General features: G+C 42.6%; 2 protein-coding genes across 2 annotated transcripts in view; both read right to left on the bottom strand.

The window, feature by feature from the left end:
• Positions 1 to 12,816, bottom strand: part of LOC123730558 (KAT8 regulatory NSL complex subunit 1-like protein) — a 34,678-nt gene extending 21,862 nt beyond the window's left edge. Inside the window, exons 1-5 of the mRNA XM_045707897.1 lie at positions 12,601 to 12,816; positions 5,370 to 5,507; positions 4,969 to 4,973; positions 4,494 to 4,770; positions 2,808 to 2,929 (exon numbers count right to left, since the gene is read on the bottom strand). Of these exons, the coding sequence (XP_045563853.1) occupies positions 2,808 to 2,929; positions 4,494 to 4,770; positions 4,969 to 4,973; positions 5,370 to 5,507; positions 12,601 to 12,816 (758 nt within the window). The remainder of the gene's footprint in view (positions 1 to 2,807; positions 2,930 to 4,493; positions 4,771 to 4,968; positions 4,974 to 5,369; positions 5,508 to 12,600) is intronic.
• LOC123730513 (uncharacterized) lies at positions 9,694 to 14,197 on the bottom strand. The gene is made up of 2 exons (XM_045707567.1): positions 14,001 to 14,197; positions 9,694 to 13,657 (listed from the first exon to the last, which is right to left on the bottom strand). Exon 2 carries the CDS (start codon positions 13,605 to 13,607, stop codon positions 12,888 to 12,890), a length of 720 nt encoding a protein of 239 aa, XP_045563523.1. The 5' UTR covers positions 13,608 to 13,657; positions 14,001 to 14,197; the 3' UTR covers positions 9,694 to 12,887.
• Positions 14,198 to 17,361: the final 3,164 nt, after the last annotated feature.

Raw genomic sequence — 17,361 nt, forward strand, 5'->3', positions numbered from 1 at the left:
TACAGAAAGTCAACTGATTTAGTTAGTTATCCTCCCTGGCCCTCCTCGACCCCCACCCGACCCCGCCTCCTGGTCCTCTTTGGAACAGGCTTGAAATATCTTGGATCAAAACTAGACAAACAGTATGCTCAAAATACTTTTCTCTGCTGTGCTGTCTGGGACGGAAATACAAAACAGCAGCTCTGAAGAAGTTGTAGAGTACAGCACCCCTGAGGATAGTCAGTACCATCCAAATAACTCAATAACCCCAGCTTTTTAGAGGGAGTGGTGGTGCCTTATAACAGCCATTATGTCACATCATTTCCATTTTAAATTCAAATTAAAACAGGTCTGTCTACAGAATCTAATCTCTGGCATCTAAGCAATCCATAGTATTTTAATTTTGTATGGAACCATTTGATGTGGCTTTTGATTGCAGGTTTTCTGCAGGTTACATGAAGTTGAATTTAAAACCGTTTTAATGCCACTTGGAATGGAATTTAATACACTGAGGTCTGCGCACACCACACACCTACTAAATTTCCCCTCCAGAATTGAGCCTATGTTGGCAAAAAGTTGTATTTTTAGGGCTGGCTCTTTCACCAAAGCTATAGCCTACATGGCTTTTATTATCAGGTAGGTGAACTAGTTTAGCAATAAGTCAGACGGATTTAGTAGCATACTGGCTACTGGCTAGGGCTAGGCTATAGATGGCTGAAGCATGGGGTTGCCCATCTGCATTTGTTAGGCTATCCCAAGTTTTCAGAATTTTGGTTTCGATATCAATACAAAAACAAACGCAACATGCAACAATTTCAATGATTTTACGGAGTTACAGTTCATATAATGAAATCAATCAATTGAAATAAATAAATTAGGCATTAATCTATGAATTTCACATGACTGAGCAGGGGTGCAGCCATGGGTGGGCATAGGCCCACCCACTTGGGAGTCAGGCCCAGCCAATCAGAATGAGTTTTCCTGTTCAAAAAGGCTTTATTACAGACAGAAATGCTCAGAACGGCTGGTCCCAGATGATCCTGCAGGTGAAGAAGACTGATGTGGAGGTCCTGGGTTGGCGTGGTTACATGTAGTCTGAAATCTGTCAATTTCTCTAAAACGAGAAAACATCAATTCTCTGGCGGACATTCATGCAGTCAGCATACCAATGCAGGCTTTTCATCCAGCACTGCTCAAACACACCCGTCAGCTTAACAAGGTCCTGTTGAGCAGTTGATTTGTAGAATCTGGTGTGTTAGAGTAGAGCTGGAACAAAAATCTACACACCTAGTAGGTCTCCTGTACGTATTATGCTAGAACGTTTTAACATTAGCCTAAAATAATTCTGTGAATCAAGTATAAAATGGCTATACTTCGAAGCAAGGTAGCTACGTGGGAGGGGACAGCTCTAGACTGACTTATTCCAGTGCCAAGTAAGAAATTAAAGAAGTTAGCCATTTCATCTAACATGTTCAGGGAATGCATTATAGATATTTTGAAGTGCAACATGTCAAAATAAGATCCAGAATAATCCAATATATTTTTGTTTTTTTGTGTGCATATTGGCCTAGGCTATAGCCTATGTGACATAATTTACCACCAGAGGAAATGGGAAGTCAAAAAACATTAGCTAGATTGCTAAATCTTAATATAATATTGTTGCTTTAGCCACGCAATTGATATAACGATAAATGTCCTACAAACACTTTCCATTGGTAGGCAGGTCTATATCGACTACCACTGCAAATGGCGCATCATAATGACATACTGCGTTTGTAAAGTGATGTTATTTCCTCTGTGTTGACAGTTGAAAAATAATTGTTATACTTAGATAAAGCTGAGACTCAGTAGTTGTTTTTAGAAATGCGTCTTTCCTGAAATTATATTTCGAAATGTTGCTTAACTGTCAATATGCTTGAGCTTCTCAGAATGTATCTCTCCCTTCACTCCGTGTGTAAAGGGGGGAGCAGGAGTAAGAGCCAGCAGCGAAACAGAGACAGGGCAGATACTGTGCTTTCATTGCAGGAAGCAGGTAAATACTCATTACTGTTGACCAAATAACGGTTTTAGAACACCCAAAAAATAATCAGGAACGTTGTGTATTCTGATCACTGAAATTACCGACGTAAGCAAAAAGGGCAATGTCAGTGTTGGTCATTTTCAGTCTATCATCTCAGCTCTAGTTAGTGTTGTCTATCAACTTGTATAGGCTTCCTTGCTCTCTCCTCTGGCAACGGTCAGACTCGCAATGGCACACGATGTACACACACATACACAGAGGCGCACATGTGGATAGCTCAGTCTTGAGTATTATTTAATATTACATTTTGTTTATTTTTCCAACGCGAACACTGTAGTCTTCTCTGTCACTTTTTTTAAGACCTTTGAAAACAGAATAAAAGACATTAAGAATGAAGGCCTTTAAATCAGATAATTTAAGACTTATTAAGGACCCGCGGACAGTCAGTGATTTGACAGCCCAATTTATTTTCACCTTGACATAGTATGCAACAGAGACACAGGGTGCAGCTTTTATAAACAGAATAAATATTTTCATTGGAAAAGAGCAGCCTATTAATTAGAGAAAACACAGGCTTAGTGGGAATATCTGGTTTTGGCATGATTGTGGGTTAAGGTCACCATTACCCTTTTCACACTACTGGGCCAAACGGAGTCGAGCCAAACCAAGCTGTACTGTATTGTACTGGGCTGGCCTGGTTACGCATCTACCATAGGTGTTGGAACCCAGGAAGAGTAAGGGGATCCTATAAACTAAACTGTGCAGGAGAGGACCATGTGGCCTGGCGGGGTGTATTGTGTGTGTGTACCTGCTGAAGGCTCTCTTGGTCTGTCCTTTCCAACTCCAGGAGTCTTTAGAGATTGGAGAGGAGGAGGGAGAGAGGTTCAGAGGCGGCATCAGGCTGTTGACGATTTGGCTCAGTTGGGCACTCTGAGGACAACACAACATCACATCATCCTCTACACAGTGCCATGAAAAAATTATTTGCCCCCTTTCTGATTCTCTATTTTTGCATATTTGTTTTATACTAAATGTTATGAAGTCTTCAATAACTGGTTGTACCACCTTTAGCTGCAAAGACTGCAACCAAACACTTCCTGTAGTTGTTGATCAGTCTCTCAAATCGCTGTGGAGGAATTTTGGCCCACTCTTGCATGCAGAACTGCTTTAACTCAGCAACATTTGTGGGTTTTCAAGCATGAACTGCAGCAAAGCATCCCCAAACCATCACACCACCACCACGCTTGACCGGTTCTTACTGAGGAATGCAGTGTTTGGTTTTCGCCAGACATAAATGGGATCCATCTCATCCAAAAAGTTGGCTCAAGTTTGCCAAAAAGCACCTGGAAGCAGCACTACTAAAGGTTAAATAAAATGTATAAATAAAAATAATCATCAAGACTCTTGGGTGGATGTTCTATGGACAGATGAGTCAAAAGTATAACTTCTTGGATGAGATGGGTCCCATTATTCCTGGTGAAAACCAAACACTGCATTCCACAGTAAGAACCTCATACCAATGGTCAATCATGGTGGTAGTGTGATGGTTTGGGGATGCTTTGCTGCCTCAGGACCTGGACAATTTTCCTTAATAGAAGGAACCATGAATTCTGCTCTGGTCATGCAGCAAGACAATGATCCAAAACAAACAATCAAGTCCACATGAAAATGGCAAAAAAGTTAGACATTTTAGGTTTTGGAATGGCCTAGTCAAAGTCCAGATCTAATCCCAATTGAGATGTGGCAGGACTTGAAATGAGCAGTTAATGTTTGAAAACCCACAAATGTCACTGAGTTAAAGCAGTTCTGCATGCAGTCAAAACTGTTCGCTGCTCTGGCACCCCAATGCTGGAACAAGCTCCCTCATGACGCCAGGACAGCGGAGTCAATCACCACCTTCTGTAGACACCTGAAACCCCGCCTCTTTAAGGAATACCTGGGATATGATAAAGTAATCCTTCTAACCCCCCCCCCCCCAAAAAAAAAGATATAGATGTACTATTGTAAAGTGGTTGTTCCACTGGATATCATAAGGCGAATGCACCAATTTGTAAGTCGCTCTGGATAAGAGCGTCTGCCAAATGACGTAAATGTAAACGTAAATGTAAAATGCAGGAGTGGGCCAAAATTCCTCCACAGCGATTTGAGAGACTGATCAACAACTACAGGAAGTGTTTGGTTGCAGTCTTTGCAGCTAAAGGTGGTACAACCAGTTATTGAGTGTAAGGGGGTAATTACTTTTTCACACAGGAGAATTGGGTGGTGCATAACTTTGTTTATGAAATAATTATGTAATTGTTGTTCTATTTGTTCACTCAGGTTCCCTTTATCTAATTTTAGGTTTTGGTTGAAGATCTTTATCTACTGAACTGAGGAGAAAAATACATCTCATCCACTATATACAGTATCATCTGACAGAGGGCTCATTTGAAAAAGAGACCTAGGTTGCAATGTTACTGTTGAAATAAAGGTTAAATGACATTTAAAAATGTACCTGTCTCTGTATGTTCCTGAGGAGGCGTGTGGGGCTGCTGGGTTCGTTCTCCGTGTCGGAGGGAGGGTCTCTAGCGGTCCCCCCTCCCTGAACGACAGCCCTGCTGTCTCCGTTAGTAACGTCTGCTGGATCTGCCTGTCCGTCAACGGCTGCGACTCTGCCAAGACCACACCCCCTGGGACCACACACAATCACACACACTGCCATCAACTCCACCAGGGCATATTCACACACCAGAGGTGGATGGTGAGGGGAGGACGGCTCATAATTATGGCTGCTTGGAATGGAGTAACCAGAATGGCAATAAAACACAAGGAAACCATGTGTTTGATACCATTCCATTCATTCTGTTCCAGCCATTACTATGAGCATGTAAAGTGCCACCAGCCAGCACTGATTCATAGCAAAGGTCTTGAGTGAGGTCATTGAGTTTAGAGTTTCCTGGTGGCTCTCATGTCCTCCATTCGGTATTTACAGTGCCTTCGAAGGACATGACAAAAAAATCCAAACTCATCATGAGGGGCCACAGTTGCTCATGGGTCTGTTCACCCACATCCATACACCCCCACCCAACATCGTGAGCAAACATTAGTGTCCCCCCTTCTTGACAACAGATGTTTTTTTAAATAGTTCTACACATTTTGCCATGGGGCAGAGAAAAGATGTTGCTATTTTACAACTAATTTCATGCAACTCTACTCATTTTGCCACGGCGCAGAGAGGAGAATTAGTTATTTTACAGCTAGTTTCCTGCAATTGTAAAAAAAAAAAATCTGAGTGAGACTGACTAACAAAATCAGTAATCCTTTTCCAAACACACCATTTCAATGAACTAATTAAACCTTGGGGTGTGCCTACTGGGGACCTGGGCCTTACCTTGGTGAAGGTGATCTGTTTGTGCAGGTCCTCCAGCTGTTGGATGCGTCCCTCGAGCTCTGCCACACGCAGCTGTAGCCAGGTCCACCTGCTGCCCGCCTCAGCCCTCGCCTTCTGCCACCTCCACTCACACCATGCCTACTGAGACAGAGAAGCGAGAGAGAGAAAGGGAGAGACAGATAGTGAATAGAAGACAGACGTGCTAATGCTGCCATTGTGTTTAGCCTAAGACCAGACAAGCATATTCAATTCTCTGGGTTTTGTATGATTTTTTTTTATCAGATGAAATACAAACTCTTCCTTGAAACAGGTTGAATGGTTGGAGTGTGTGTGTGTATGTTTACTGACCTTTAAAATATAGATATCCCAGCAGAACAGTACAGAGGCTGAGGACATATTGTTGATGTTTACACAGCAACAAATACACTACGACCTACATTATTCACCCTATTAAAGAATCAGATGAAAATGCTACTTTTGAATATCAGCTTCTTCATATTGGTGGCAGATACTGTAGGCTAATAAGGGTAAATTATTCTTATGCTAGTGAAACTAGTAGGAAGTCTATCTAGGTCACAAATAAATCCCCAGCAAGCTGTGCCTGTGTGTAGGTTTCTATGGAGCTCCTGACTGCGTTACACTATTCCTCTGGTGTAGGCGAGCTAGCTGTCTCTGGCAGGCACTCCACAGTCCAGTTAGCTTTAGTTACCATGGCTCTGTGTAGCGGACCTGGGAATGCCAAGAGCAAGCCACTTTAAACAGAGTGGACAACTAAAGAGAAAGGTTATCAGACCGGCTGGGTCGGCTTGAATGGTGGGGCATAGACCACCACACTAACAAAACACAGGCCCAGTGCTGTAGCCTCTCAAACTAAAACCTCCAAATATGGTTTCATTTCACAACAAGGAAAGTGAAAATTACATCTGACATCCCTTGAGTTGTAGGATAGGTGGTGGAACCTGTCCACACTCTGTAGAAGTGTAAGCAAAAGAGAGATGTCACCTTCATCCCCAGGCAAGCAGTCTCTCCTCTCCGACACAATAGAAGGCGCTGGGGCCGAAGCAGGCAGCACACCGACACAGTGGAGAGGAGGCGAGAGAGGAGAGGCACTTTCCTGCTGAGGACTGGAGCAGCCATCCCCTCCCAAGTTGTAACAAACAAACAGCCCACCATATCTGGGCACTATCTCCATTCTCCAGAAAGACACTGCTGCTGGCCAATGGAAAACACCCCCCCACCCACCTATTCTATACTGGTGGGGCAATTCTAAAGCCTACTCTTGCAGTTACACACAAGTTTTCAGCCCTGAACCCGACTGAGCAAAAAGCTGAGCTCTGCTTTCTTAAAACACTTATTGCTGTAGTTGTAGGTCGGAACATAAAGTAAAGCCTACAGGGTGTGCCCCGCGTTTCACTGTCCAGGAATTAGCCTAGTCTGCCAGGGTCACTCCCACGTCAAATGATGGACATACAAAAATGAAGAGTTGTAACCACACTGTTTTCACATTGTCGAGAGAGGCCCAAAATAGCCCATCCACTCCGAGACATATTCCCGGGGGAGGATGTGTATGCCATAAACTCTCCCCCATGGAGGAGCTAATGGAAGGAAGGCCACAGAGACAGACCATTCTACCCCATAGAAATTGAATGAATAGAACAGACTTGGAACGATTGTAGTTGTGTTCTACCCAGCAGGAGATAGGGGCTCCAACAAAGACTTACCGCCAGAATGATGCCAGACCCCCCCCTGTTTATTAGACAGAGAATCAAGGACATCCCCTCTACATCCCCCTCCTGTCCCTTTCGCCCCATGCAAACCCTGTCGCCTTCCTACATCACTACATTCCAGACATGGTGAGCAGGTTACCTGACTAGAAGAGAAAACTGATAATCCGTGCGTTGGACTCAGGGCAAACAAGAGTCATGAAACTTGACTTAATGCTAAGAAACCTGGCACATTGTTTCTATATCAGAGAAGTGTTACTAACATCCTACCAGGGCAGAGATGTAACAGACACCAGGCAGGGAGACAAACAGACAGACCAACATCCTCCTCATTTAAATACTTCCCTTCTCTCTTCTGGGTCAATGAAGCGAGAAAGCACAGCATATTGGGAGTGAGAGCAGTAGAGGGGCAGGGGCTGTGGAGGAATCTGCGGCAGACTAAAGACCAACCAGATAGGTCCTCGCAATCACAGCCGGGCGAAAGCAAACAAAGAAACATCACACTCTCCAGTCTCCACAGCTTTATGAAGAGAAAGGGCACCAAGTTTAACCAGGGCTTATCGGGTCCAAATGAAACATTAGGCTATGAGGAGGAGCCCAACACTGGAAGGGTGGAACCGCTAAAGTACTTCCATAGGGAGGGAGGGCTGCCTTTCTACAGCTGTCATCCTAGTCTCGCCCTGTTTCTTTTCCCTCTCTCAACCCCTCTCAAGGCTTGTTTTCTTAGGGAATCTGCAGTGTACCCTCCCTGTCTCTGGCAAGGTGCCGGAGACCAACTACAGGTGTAGGATCTTAAGTTGAAGCAGTTTGCTACAGCAGGAAAATAATTCTGCAGCAATAGGAAATGTGAATTATTATGTGGATTATAATTAAATGGACATTTTAGTGGTTGATACATTTTTCAGAAGGGGAAATCAAGTCAAATTTAAAAGTGGAAATTACAAACTTTAGAACCCTTTTTAAACCTCAACTACACCAGTTTTATATTCCATGCATTGCAGGAAAGTTCTCCTGCAACGGGGATCAAATTGCGATTCTGCATTTTTATGCAGTCAGGTCAGGATTAAATCTACAATCAACTCCCTGTTAATCTCCAACGGCTGTTATGGGCTCCTTTCCCCCGGCAACAATCAGCTAAAGGCATTCTCATAAGAACCTAGCTGGGTTAGATGAACAGGGAAGTAGACTATATAAATGGTAAAAGCTGTTGTGTGTGTGTCAAATGAAATTCTAATTTTAACTTGTTTAGGGTCTGTTTTCCATTTACAATTCACTCACTGTCACACATAGAAAACATATTGAATGTGTTTCTCATAACCTACCTCTCTGCCTAACCTTGTTTATTTAGCTCTAATAACCCACTATGCTATCCAGGAAAACACCACAGCTCTTTAAAATATATGCCTTTTTTAAACGAGAAACAGACCCAAGGTCAAAGCTACAGGTGTTCAGCTAACAACTTTTAACAAAATCTCATCCAGTGACACAGTTACCTCTGAAAATGCTGTTCCTGTTGCATACAGCTTAGTAGGGCTCAATAAAATCTCCCTTGCACAGACCACTGACAGAATCAAGACTTTAAAACGGAATTTAACCATTTCACTGAGTTACAGTTCATATATGGAAGTCAGTCAATTTAAATAAATAAATGAAGGCCTAATCTATGGATTTGACAAGACTGGGAATACAAATATGCATCTGTTGGTCAGACACCTTAAAAAAAGGTAGGGGCGTGGATCAGAAAACCAGTCAGTATCTGGTATGACCACCATTTGCCTCATGCAGCGCAACACATCTTCGCATTGAGTTGATCATGCTGTTGCTTGTGGCCTGTGGAATTTTGTCCCACTCTTCAATGGCTGTGCAAAGTTGCTGGATATTGGCGGGAACTGGAACACGCTGCCGTACATGTCGATGCAGAGCATCCCAAACATGCTCAACAGGTGACATGTCTGGTGAGTATGCAGGCGATGGAAGAACTGGGGCATTATCAGCTTCCCAGATGTGTACATAAACATTAGGTGATGGCGGCGAATTAATGGCACGACAATGGGGATCAGGATCTTGTCACGGTACCTCTGTGCATTCAAACTGCCATCGATAAAATGCAATTGTGTTTGTTGTCTGTAGCTTATGCCTGCCCATACCATAACCCCACCATGGGGTACTCTGTTCACAACGTTGACATCAGCAAACCGCTCGCCAACACGACACCATACACGTGGTCCGTGGTTGTGAGGCCAGTTGGACGTACTGCCAAATTCTCAAATGTATGTGTCCAATAAGATTTGATATGAACATTAAATTCTTTGGCCACAGCTCTGGTGGACATTCCTGCAGTCAGCATGCCAATTGCACGCTCCCTCAAAACATGAAACATTTGTATTTGTGGCATTGGGTTGTGTGACAAAACTGCACATTTTAGAGTGGCCTTTTATTGTCCCCAGCACAAGGTGCACCTGTGTAATGATCATGCTGTTTAATCAGCTTCTTGATATGCCACACCTGTCAGGTAGATGAAATACCTTGGCAAAGAAGAAATGCTCACTAACACGGATGTAAACAAATTTGTGCGCAAAAAGTTGCTTTTTGTGCGTATGTAACATTTCTGGGATCTTTTATTTCAGCTCATAAAACATGGGACAAACATTTTACATTTATAAAAAAAATGTCAGTGTAGAACATTCATTAATTTGCCAAAGATCATAACACAGGAAAATACACTACTGTTCATTTCTGAAGAGGCAACAGCACATGCCCCTGTCTGTGCGTGTTTGTCTATCATTTTGTGTAGACGTTAGCGATGAGGCTAATATAGTGACAACTGTCTTCTGGTAGTTGGAAAGGCTTAACCAAAAACCTTCTAAATTAAATATTAACTACAATGTAGCGCAAGCCTACCTGGAAGAATGATATCATGATTATTTGCGTCAATTCAGTAGCCATTTGTTTTCGAAAATTGCAAAACACATGGACGCTAGCAAAACATTGCTAACCAAACAAGCTACACCCCAAAATGTCTTAAATCTTTCCCAGACCTCTAAAGTGGTCTACTGATGTGGTTTACGCATTGTTGTGGACTAAGAACAGGGATGGGCAGCCCATTTTGTAGGCCCGAAGATCAATAAAATAAAAAAATAAGAAGTCAGGGTCTTAACTTACTGTTGAGAGGTAGAATTTCAAAATGTGGTTGTGCATCAGTTTTTTCTCATTATGTCAGTCACTGACTAGTATTGTCGCGATACCAGAATATTTACTTTAATACCGATTACAGGTTTAGTATCACGATACCAAACCAATCCCACGGCAAAAAAAGAAGGCGCACAGTATAAAACAAAGTAACAGAATGGCACTTGATCCACGGGAATAAACTCAGCTACTACGCTGTTCAATCGTTGAGCATCTTTTGAGTTCAATATCATTATAACGTTCTACGGCAAACATTTTCAGAGACAGCAATGTATGCATTAAATAATCAATTATACAATCATACAATCAATTAGACCTTGTTATTACAAATCTAACTAAACAGTAATCATTTATTTGAATGGTAAATCTCTTGATAAACTGGGCAAATCAAGATGTAGCATAGGGCTATTCACAATACAGGTGAATGCATAACCTATTCAATAGGCGTGTGCACATGCATTGAGTTATTGAGTTGGTTTTGGCTGATTTCAAGGGACTACAGATGGCAATCTGTTTCCCTTCGATTTAGAACTTATTTTATTGTACTGATCAACAACATTTGCAAAGAAGTAGCTTACTTCAACCAACACCGACATCATTCAGGAAGCAAAAAGGGGGTGGCCCGTTGGAGCCCTATTCCCACAGAGTCAGTTTCAGTGCTGCCAACTTATCAACTTTGTCGATAGATTTAGAGGTTTAGAGGTTTCAGACCCCGCCAGCAACTTTTATTGGTAAACGAGTATAGCGACAAATGTAGGCTGCCCCAGCGACTTTTGGTTGATTTGGCGAGTGCGACTTGATATTCAAATCAAATTGTATGTGTCACATGCGCCGAATACAACAGGTGTAGACCTTACAGTGAAATGCTTACTTACAAGCCCTTACCTACAATGTAGTTAAGAAAATACCTAAAAAAAGTAAGAGATAAGAATAACATAATTAAAAGAGCAGCAGTAAATAACTTCTCAGTTTAAATGTGTGCAACACTGTGTCCTAGCTAACTTGCTAGTTAGCGACACTGTGCGCCACCTCTGCCTGCTCTGTACCGGAGTCCTCTGTAGGACTAGCTAGCTAGCACAGTGTCCTTCGCTCCCGCCTGCCGAACACCTGCCCTTGCCGTCGTTAGCTGAACAGTATGAAAACAGTGCCCGACAGTGGAGGGCGTAAGCCACTGTCTACCATTTTCACCATCACCTCTTCTTGTGGGGTTTATCGCCAGTTGGCATCCAACGTTATGGTACCTACTGTACTGGAGCACCCCCTCCTCCCACCTGTCTTAGCTTAAGAAATTGACCGACAGAAGTACACTATATAAACAAAAGTATGTTGACACCCCTTCAAATTAGTGGATTGCCCGTTGGGGACAGGTGGAAAACTTGACTGGCCTGCAGAGCCCTAACCTTAACCCAATCGAACACCTTTGGGATGAATTGGAATGCCGACTGCAAGCCTAATCGCCCAACATCCATGTCTGACAGCGGAAAGACTTCCCAGAATTCCCAGGAGAGTGGAGGATAATACCCGTGATTTTGGAATGAGATGTTCAACGAGCAGGTGTCCACATACTTTTGGTCATGTAGCGCATGTTAACACTATATAAAAGTCATGACAAAATGAGTAGAATTTCATGAAATTTGGTATAACATTGCAAACTTTTCTCTGTGCTCATGGCAAAATGTGTACAATTGCAGAAAACTTGCTTTAAAACTGAAACATTCCTCTACACCCCATGGCAAAAATGTGTAGAATTGCAGGAAATGAACTTTAAACTAACATTTAAAGACAGGGCCAGTAAAATGTTTTGCCCGTGAGGTGGGGGCCCACCAACCAAATCTCGCTTAGGGCCCCCAAAAGGCCAGGGTCGGCCCTGGCGACTGGTAAAATGCATTTAGTTAAGCCAGTTTGTAGTTTAACTGCACAAATCAGTTGACTGCATGTGTGGGTATGGATGTGGGAACGCAGACCAGCGAGCCACTGCAGGCCCCTCATGAGTTTAGATTTTTGGTGGCCCCCACACCCATCAAAATTGCCCATCTCTGACTTAGAACATCAAATGGTGTTGACTTTCTATTCGGTCTATATATATATTAAAAACCTGGAAAAAACTAACGGAGAAAACAAAATAAGGGAAAAAATATAAACTTTTATAGGGCCCTAAGTTTAGCCTATGGCAATGTTTTTGCATCCCAGTAAAGCCTGAAATACAACACTATCATTCTTACTTAACTGAACAACAGATTGTATTTCTCATGAGTAATTAACAACACTATAACTACAGTATATTACCAAAATGTCTCTCTTGCTCCCTCTACTCACACTGGTCGAGACCTGGTCCCCCATTTCTGCTCAGGCTCCAATTCTTCATCTGAGCTGCTCTCTGTGATATCAGAGTCTACAGCCTCCTGCACCGTGCGCAGCACAGCCTGGGCATAGCTGGCAAACTCCTGGATGTCTTTAGAAGAGGATGGGACTGAGACGGTTTGCAGTAGCTCCTGGGTCCTGTGGCTCTGTGTACCTGTCGGTCTCTGCCCCATGGCTGGATCAAAGGGTTTGGTGTCAGCTGGGGGTGAGGGGGGACCCGGGGTCTCCCTGCCCTGCCTCTTCTTTAGACCCTCCAGCTGGAGTGGCTAGAAAGGTGGTCCCCTAGCAGAGCCTGGAGCCTCCTCTGGATCCGCCCAGCCTGTCCTAACAGGGCTGCTTGTTGGGAGAGACGCCACCGGGTCTGCTCTCTCACTGCCTCCTCCACCATTGCAGTCACAGGCTGCTCCTGGCCTTGGCTCCTAGTCCTTTTGGTCCATGGCTGGGCTAGAGCTGTGTCTGTGCTGATGGTGCCCCCCTCCTCCTGCCTTGCTATGCCGGGTGTGGGGACAGCAGGGTTGTGTGGTTGTACACTGTGCTGACACTGCTGCTGAACCACACCTTGGCCATTGTGTTCAGTGACGGGAACAAAATACATGTCTTGTGCACCTGGACAGGCCCCCAGGGAATTCTTCGGGTTTTTGTTGAGGAACAGGAGGTTGAACAGGGAACCAGGGCTGGAGAGAAGCACTGTGTTGTACTGTCCAGCCGAGGCATGTAGCAGAGGGGACAGGAGCGACTCTGAAACCTCAAGGGGACTCGTGCCAGAGCAAAAGGTGTCCAGACAGGGCAGAGAGGAGAGGTTGAGCCACACCCTCTGAGCATAGCTGCCCTCCTTCAGTTTCAACTGAGGATCACACTCCATGTTGAGCATTGCCCCATCTACATCCATGTTGCTGAGGGCGAGAGTGGTCGCCAAGTGGATTCCGTGGGCGTCTTTGGAGAGCTTGGTCAGGGCTGGGGCCATTCACTCTTCTCTGTCACACCAGAGGATGTCAGATCGGCCTCAGACTTTCCCTAGACCAAATATTAAAACACTATCAGCACTTCATCCTCCAATCTGAAAATAAACGAGATATACTAAAAACAGAAAATGATGGGTAGAAAACCATCCAGGTTGTTGGATACATTAGCTTACCTATAGAGAGAACGATGAAGACAGAAAGAAACCACCAGTAGTTGGCAGTCACTATTAGCCATCTAACTGCACTGTTAGTTTACGTCATGGATGGCAGTGGCTCAAACAAGTCAATGAACTGACAAGGTGGAAACTGATTACATTTACAATTGTCTTACTGAAGAGAGACATCCAACCTAATAGATTTATTTAGCTAAGTTACATAAATAGCTAGTTACTCACCTTAAATGAAAATCGACAAGAAAAAAATGAAAAAAAGATTCTTGAAGCCTTACTTTGTGTTGTGACAAGCTAAGCTTTTCTCCTCATTTGACACATAAACCATTAACGTATGGCTAGATAGTTTATCAGAAGATGTTTCAGTTGACAGTCCTTTCTCCGCTGTCCTATTTCCATTCCACCTGCCATAGAACCGCAGCTGCTCTGTGTTTGATGTTGAGGAGCTGCCTGAGTGGGTGAGGGTTGGGGGCGTGGATTCATCCGTGGGGGCAAGTCTATGCAAATATCATGCCATCCAGGACCAATAATATTAAGTCGCAGGAGATCCTTGGAACTGTTTTTACTTTCTAGTTTTATCCAATGATTGTATCACCATTTCGGTTCAAATTCTCGATTCTTTCATGTACAAGCCCTGTGGTTCCCAAACTGTGGGTCGGGACTCACTTGTAGGTCGCGGGCAATGGTGTAGTCTTTCAGTGTAACTTAAATGACTAAAACCATATATAAAGTATGTTGAAATAAAATGGGATCTAAATATGTTTTTTATAACAGCCTATAATAACTTGAGAACTTACAATCAACAAAAGAAAAGCTAGAAAATCATACCCACATTGATTTTGTTATGTTTGAGCATAAGAACACAGTATTAGTCATGTCAAAATGCATAGAAATGCAGGAAATGTACAGTACTGGTCAAAAGATTGGACACACCAAGTAATTCAGGGGTTTTTCATTAGATTTACTATTTTCTACATTGTAGAATAATAGTTAAGACATCAAAACTATGAAATAACACATCGAATCATGTAGTAACCTTCTTCTGTATACCACCCCTACCTTGTCACAACACAACTGATTGGCTCAAACGCATTAAGAAGGAAAGAAATTCCACAAATTTACTTTTAATTGTTGAATGATTGTATGAAGTTATGTCCTAGACAGTGATATGATGACATTTGAGATTGAAGGAATTGCTGATGTTAATTAAAAAAATACCTGTTCAGTTGCCTTTTGGATTATCCCAGTGTTAGAGGTTGGGTTTTTAACTTTTTCAGGTTGCACATTTGAGGTAGAAGTGACATGTTGTCCCAGTACAGGGCTCTCTTTAACTCAGCTGTGTGAGGAAGTAATTTGTTATTTTGAAAGTCAAGTATAAATCTATGTCTGTTTGTTAATGTTTTGTAGGTCTATATATTTTGGATCCATCTTTATTCCTTCTACGCACCACTTAAATAAATACCACCATTTTGCACCTGACTCATGCTGATGCTTCCCACCCTGCGGACATAGACTGTAGGGTCCACTATTTTACATGTTCATAGATTTTAAAAATGATGTAAGTGATTTGTGCTGTTTAACTCAGAAGCAAATAGACCAACTGTATAGTTCTCCATGTCTACCACAACTCAGGATATGACTCAGATGCAGACACAGGAGGCGGATAGTACAGTTCTCAGATTATTTATGGTTAACACGGGGCAGGCAAAGGGCAGGTCGAGGACTGGCAGGCGTTCGTGATCAGGCCAGTCAGGCAGGTACAGGATGGCAGGCAGGCTCGGGGTCAGGGCAGGCAGAGGTTCATAATTAGGTCAGAGTCAGGCAGGTACAGGATGGCAGGCAGAATAGTCAGAACCGGGAAAACTAGGAAACAGGACTTGAGCAACAGGACTTGAGCAACAGGACTTGAGCAACAGGACTTGAGCAACAGGACGCCAGGAAAGCATGCTGGTAAGACCTGAGCAGACAAGACAAACTGCCAACAGACAAACAGAGAACACAGGTATAAATACACAGTTGATAATGGGGAAGATGGCCGACACCTGGAGGTGTCGCCCAGGGTGGAGACAAGCACAAAAACAGCTGAAACAGATCAGGCTGTGACAATGTCACTAAGATCCATTGGTTGTCTGAAGTCTCCATCAGCCCAAAAGGAAAATACAGGCAACATAACCTACTCTGTTCTATATTATTTATTTATTGAGCACACAAAGCAAAGTCACACTGTTTTTGTTACAAATGAACCAAAAGCACAATTTCCCACATTTAAAGTCACACACTTTTTTAAGTTCAAATTAATAATGTTTGCAATTTGACTTTTGGTTTCAAAAGCAGCTCAAACATAGAACAATGTAAGAATGAACTCCATAGTCACTGAATTATACCATGCATTATAGGGAAATAATGCACGCTCTGGATCTGCAATGCCCTTCTAGCCTATCAGAATTGAGTATTCAACAATGCCATGATATAATTAAGCAATAAGGCTCGAGGGGGTGTCGTATATGGCCAATATACCATGGCTAAGGGCTGTTCTTAAGCACGACGCAACGGTAGAGTGCGTGGATACAACCCTTAGCCATGGTAAATTGGCCATTTACCACAAACCCCTGAGGTGCCTTATTGCTATTATTAACTATTATAAATAGATTTATTTATTTTATAGAATGACTCATTTGTAAAAGAGAAAGGATGGTTATCACATTAAAACCTACTTAATGGACCAGTTTCACAGACCCAGATTAAATAAATGGGCCAATCCACGCCAGGAATGCCCAAAAATGTTTTGGGTATCTCAGATTGTTCAGGCATTTCTCACATAGAAATCTAATTCGGGGGAAGGGTGTTTGATATGCTTTTCAACATTTGTATCAGAAACCATTTTTTTTTTTTATCATGATGAAAGTGGCTATATTAGGTCCTTTTTAGACCGATACATGCCTCTTGTGAGACGCTATCATCCATGAACCACATATGATACAGACATTTTGATTTAGCTTAATTTTTTACATATTGTTTGGAACAATATACTCGTCAAACATGTGACATTTCCAGAGTGGGTGCTCTGCTACCTTTGACATTATGAGCCATTTTATAGATAGAAATGTACATTGTGTAATAACCTATAATCACATTCTGCAAATCACCAGCAGAGGGAGTTCCCTCTGATTCCATTATCCCATTCACTGTATTGGTGGTGCTCAGAAAATAGATCATAACTTAAAAAGTATTATAGCACCCACTTTGTAAATTGGATGTACTGGTAGAGTATACTGTTACAAACAATGTCTTAAAATTAACAAACTAAATACATGTATGTGAAAAACTGTATTTCAGAACCTAGTGATGCTCCATATTTTAGAGCACATTATAAGCTGTATAATGACATCAAGATGGTGTCTGTGTCCTGTACGGTTCAGTAATCATAGGGTCTCACAGGAGACATGTATTGGTCCAAAAAAGGCATGAAATGGCCACTTTCATAATGATTTTCTCAAAAATGGTTAGCCATACAAATGCATATAAAATATCCTTCCTCCCAATTAAGTTTCTATGTGAGAATTGGAGAAACAAAATAAGAACTAAA

This window comes from Salmo salar, chromosome ssa25, assembly GCF_905237065.1.
Source record: "Salmo salar chromosome ssa25, Ssal_v3.1, whole genome shotgun sequence".
Lineage (NCBI taxonomy): Eukaryota > Metazoa > Chordata > Actinopteri > Salmoniformes > Salmonidae > Salmo > Salmo salar.

Bases quoted from the DNA above. Each gene is read 5' to 3' on its own strand.
- LOC123730513 (XM_045707567.1), bottom strand. From the start codon at position 13,607: ATGGCCCCAGCCCTGACCAAGCTCTCCAAAGACGCCCACGGAATCCAC.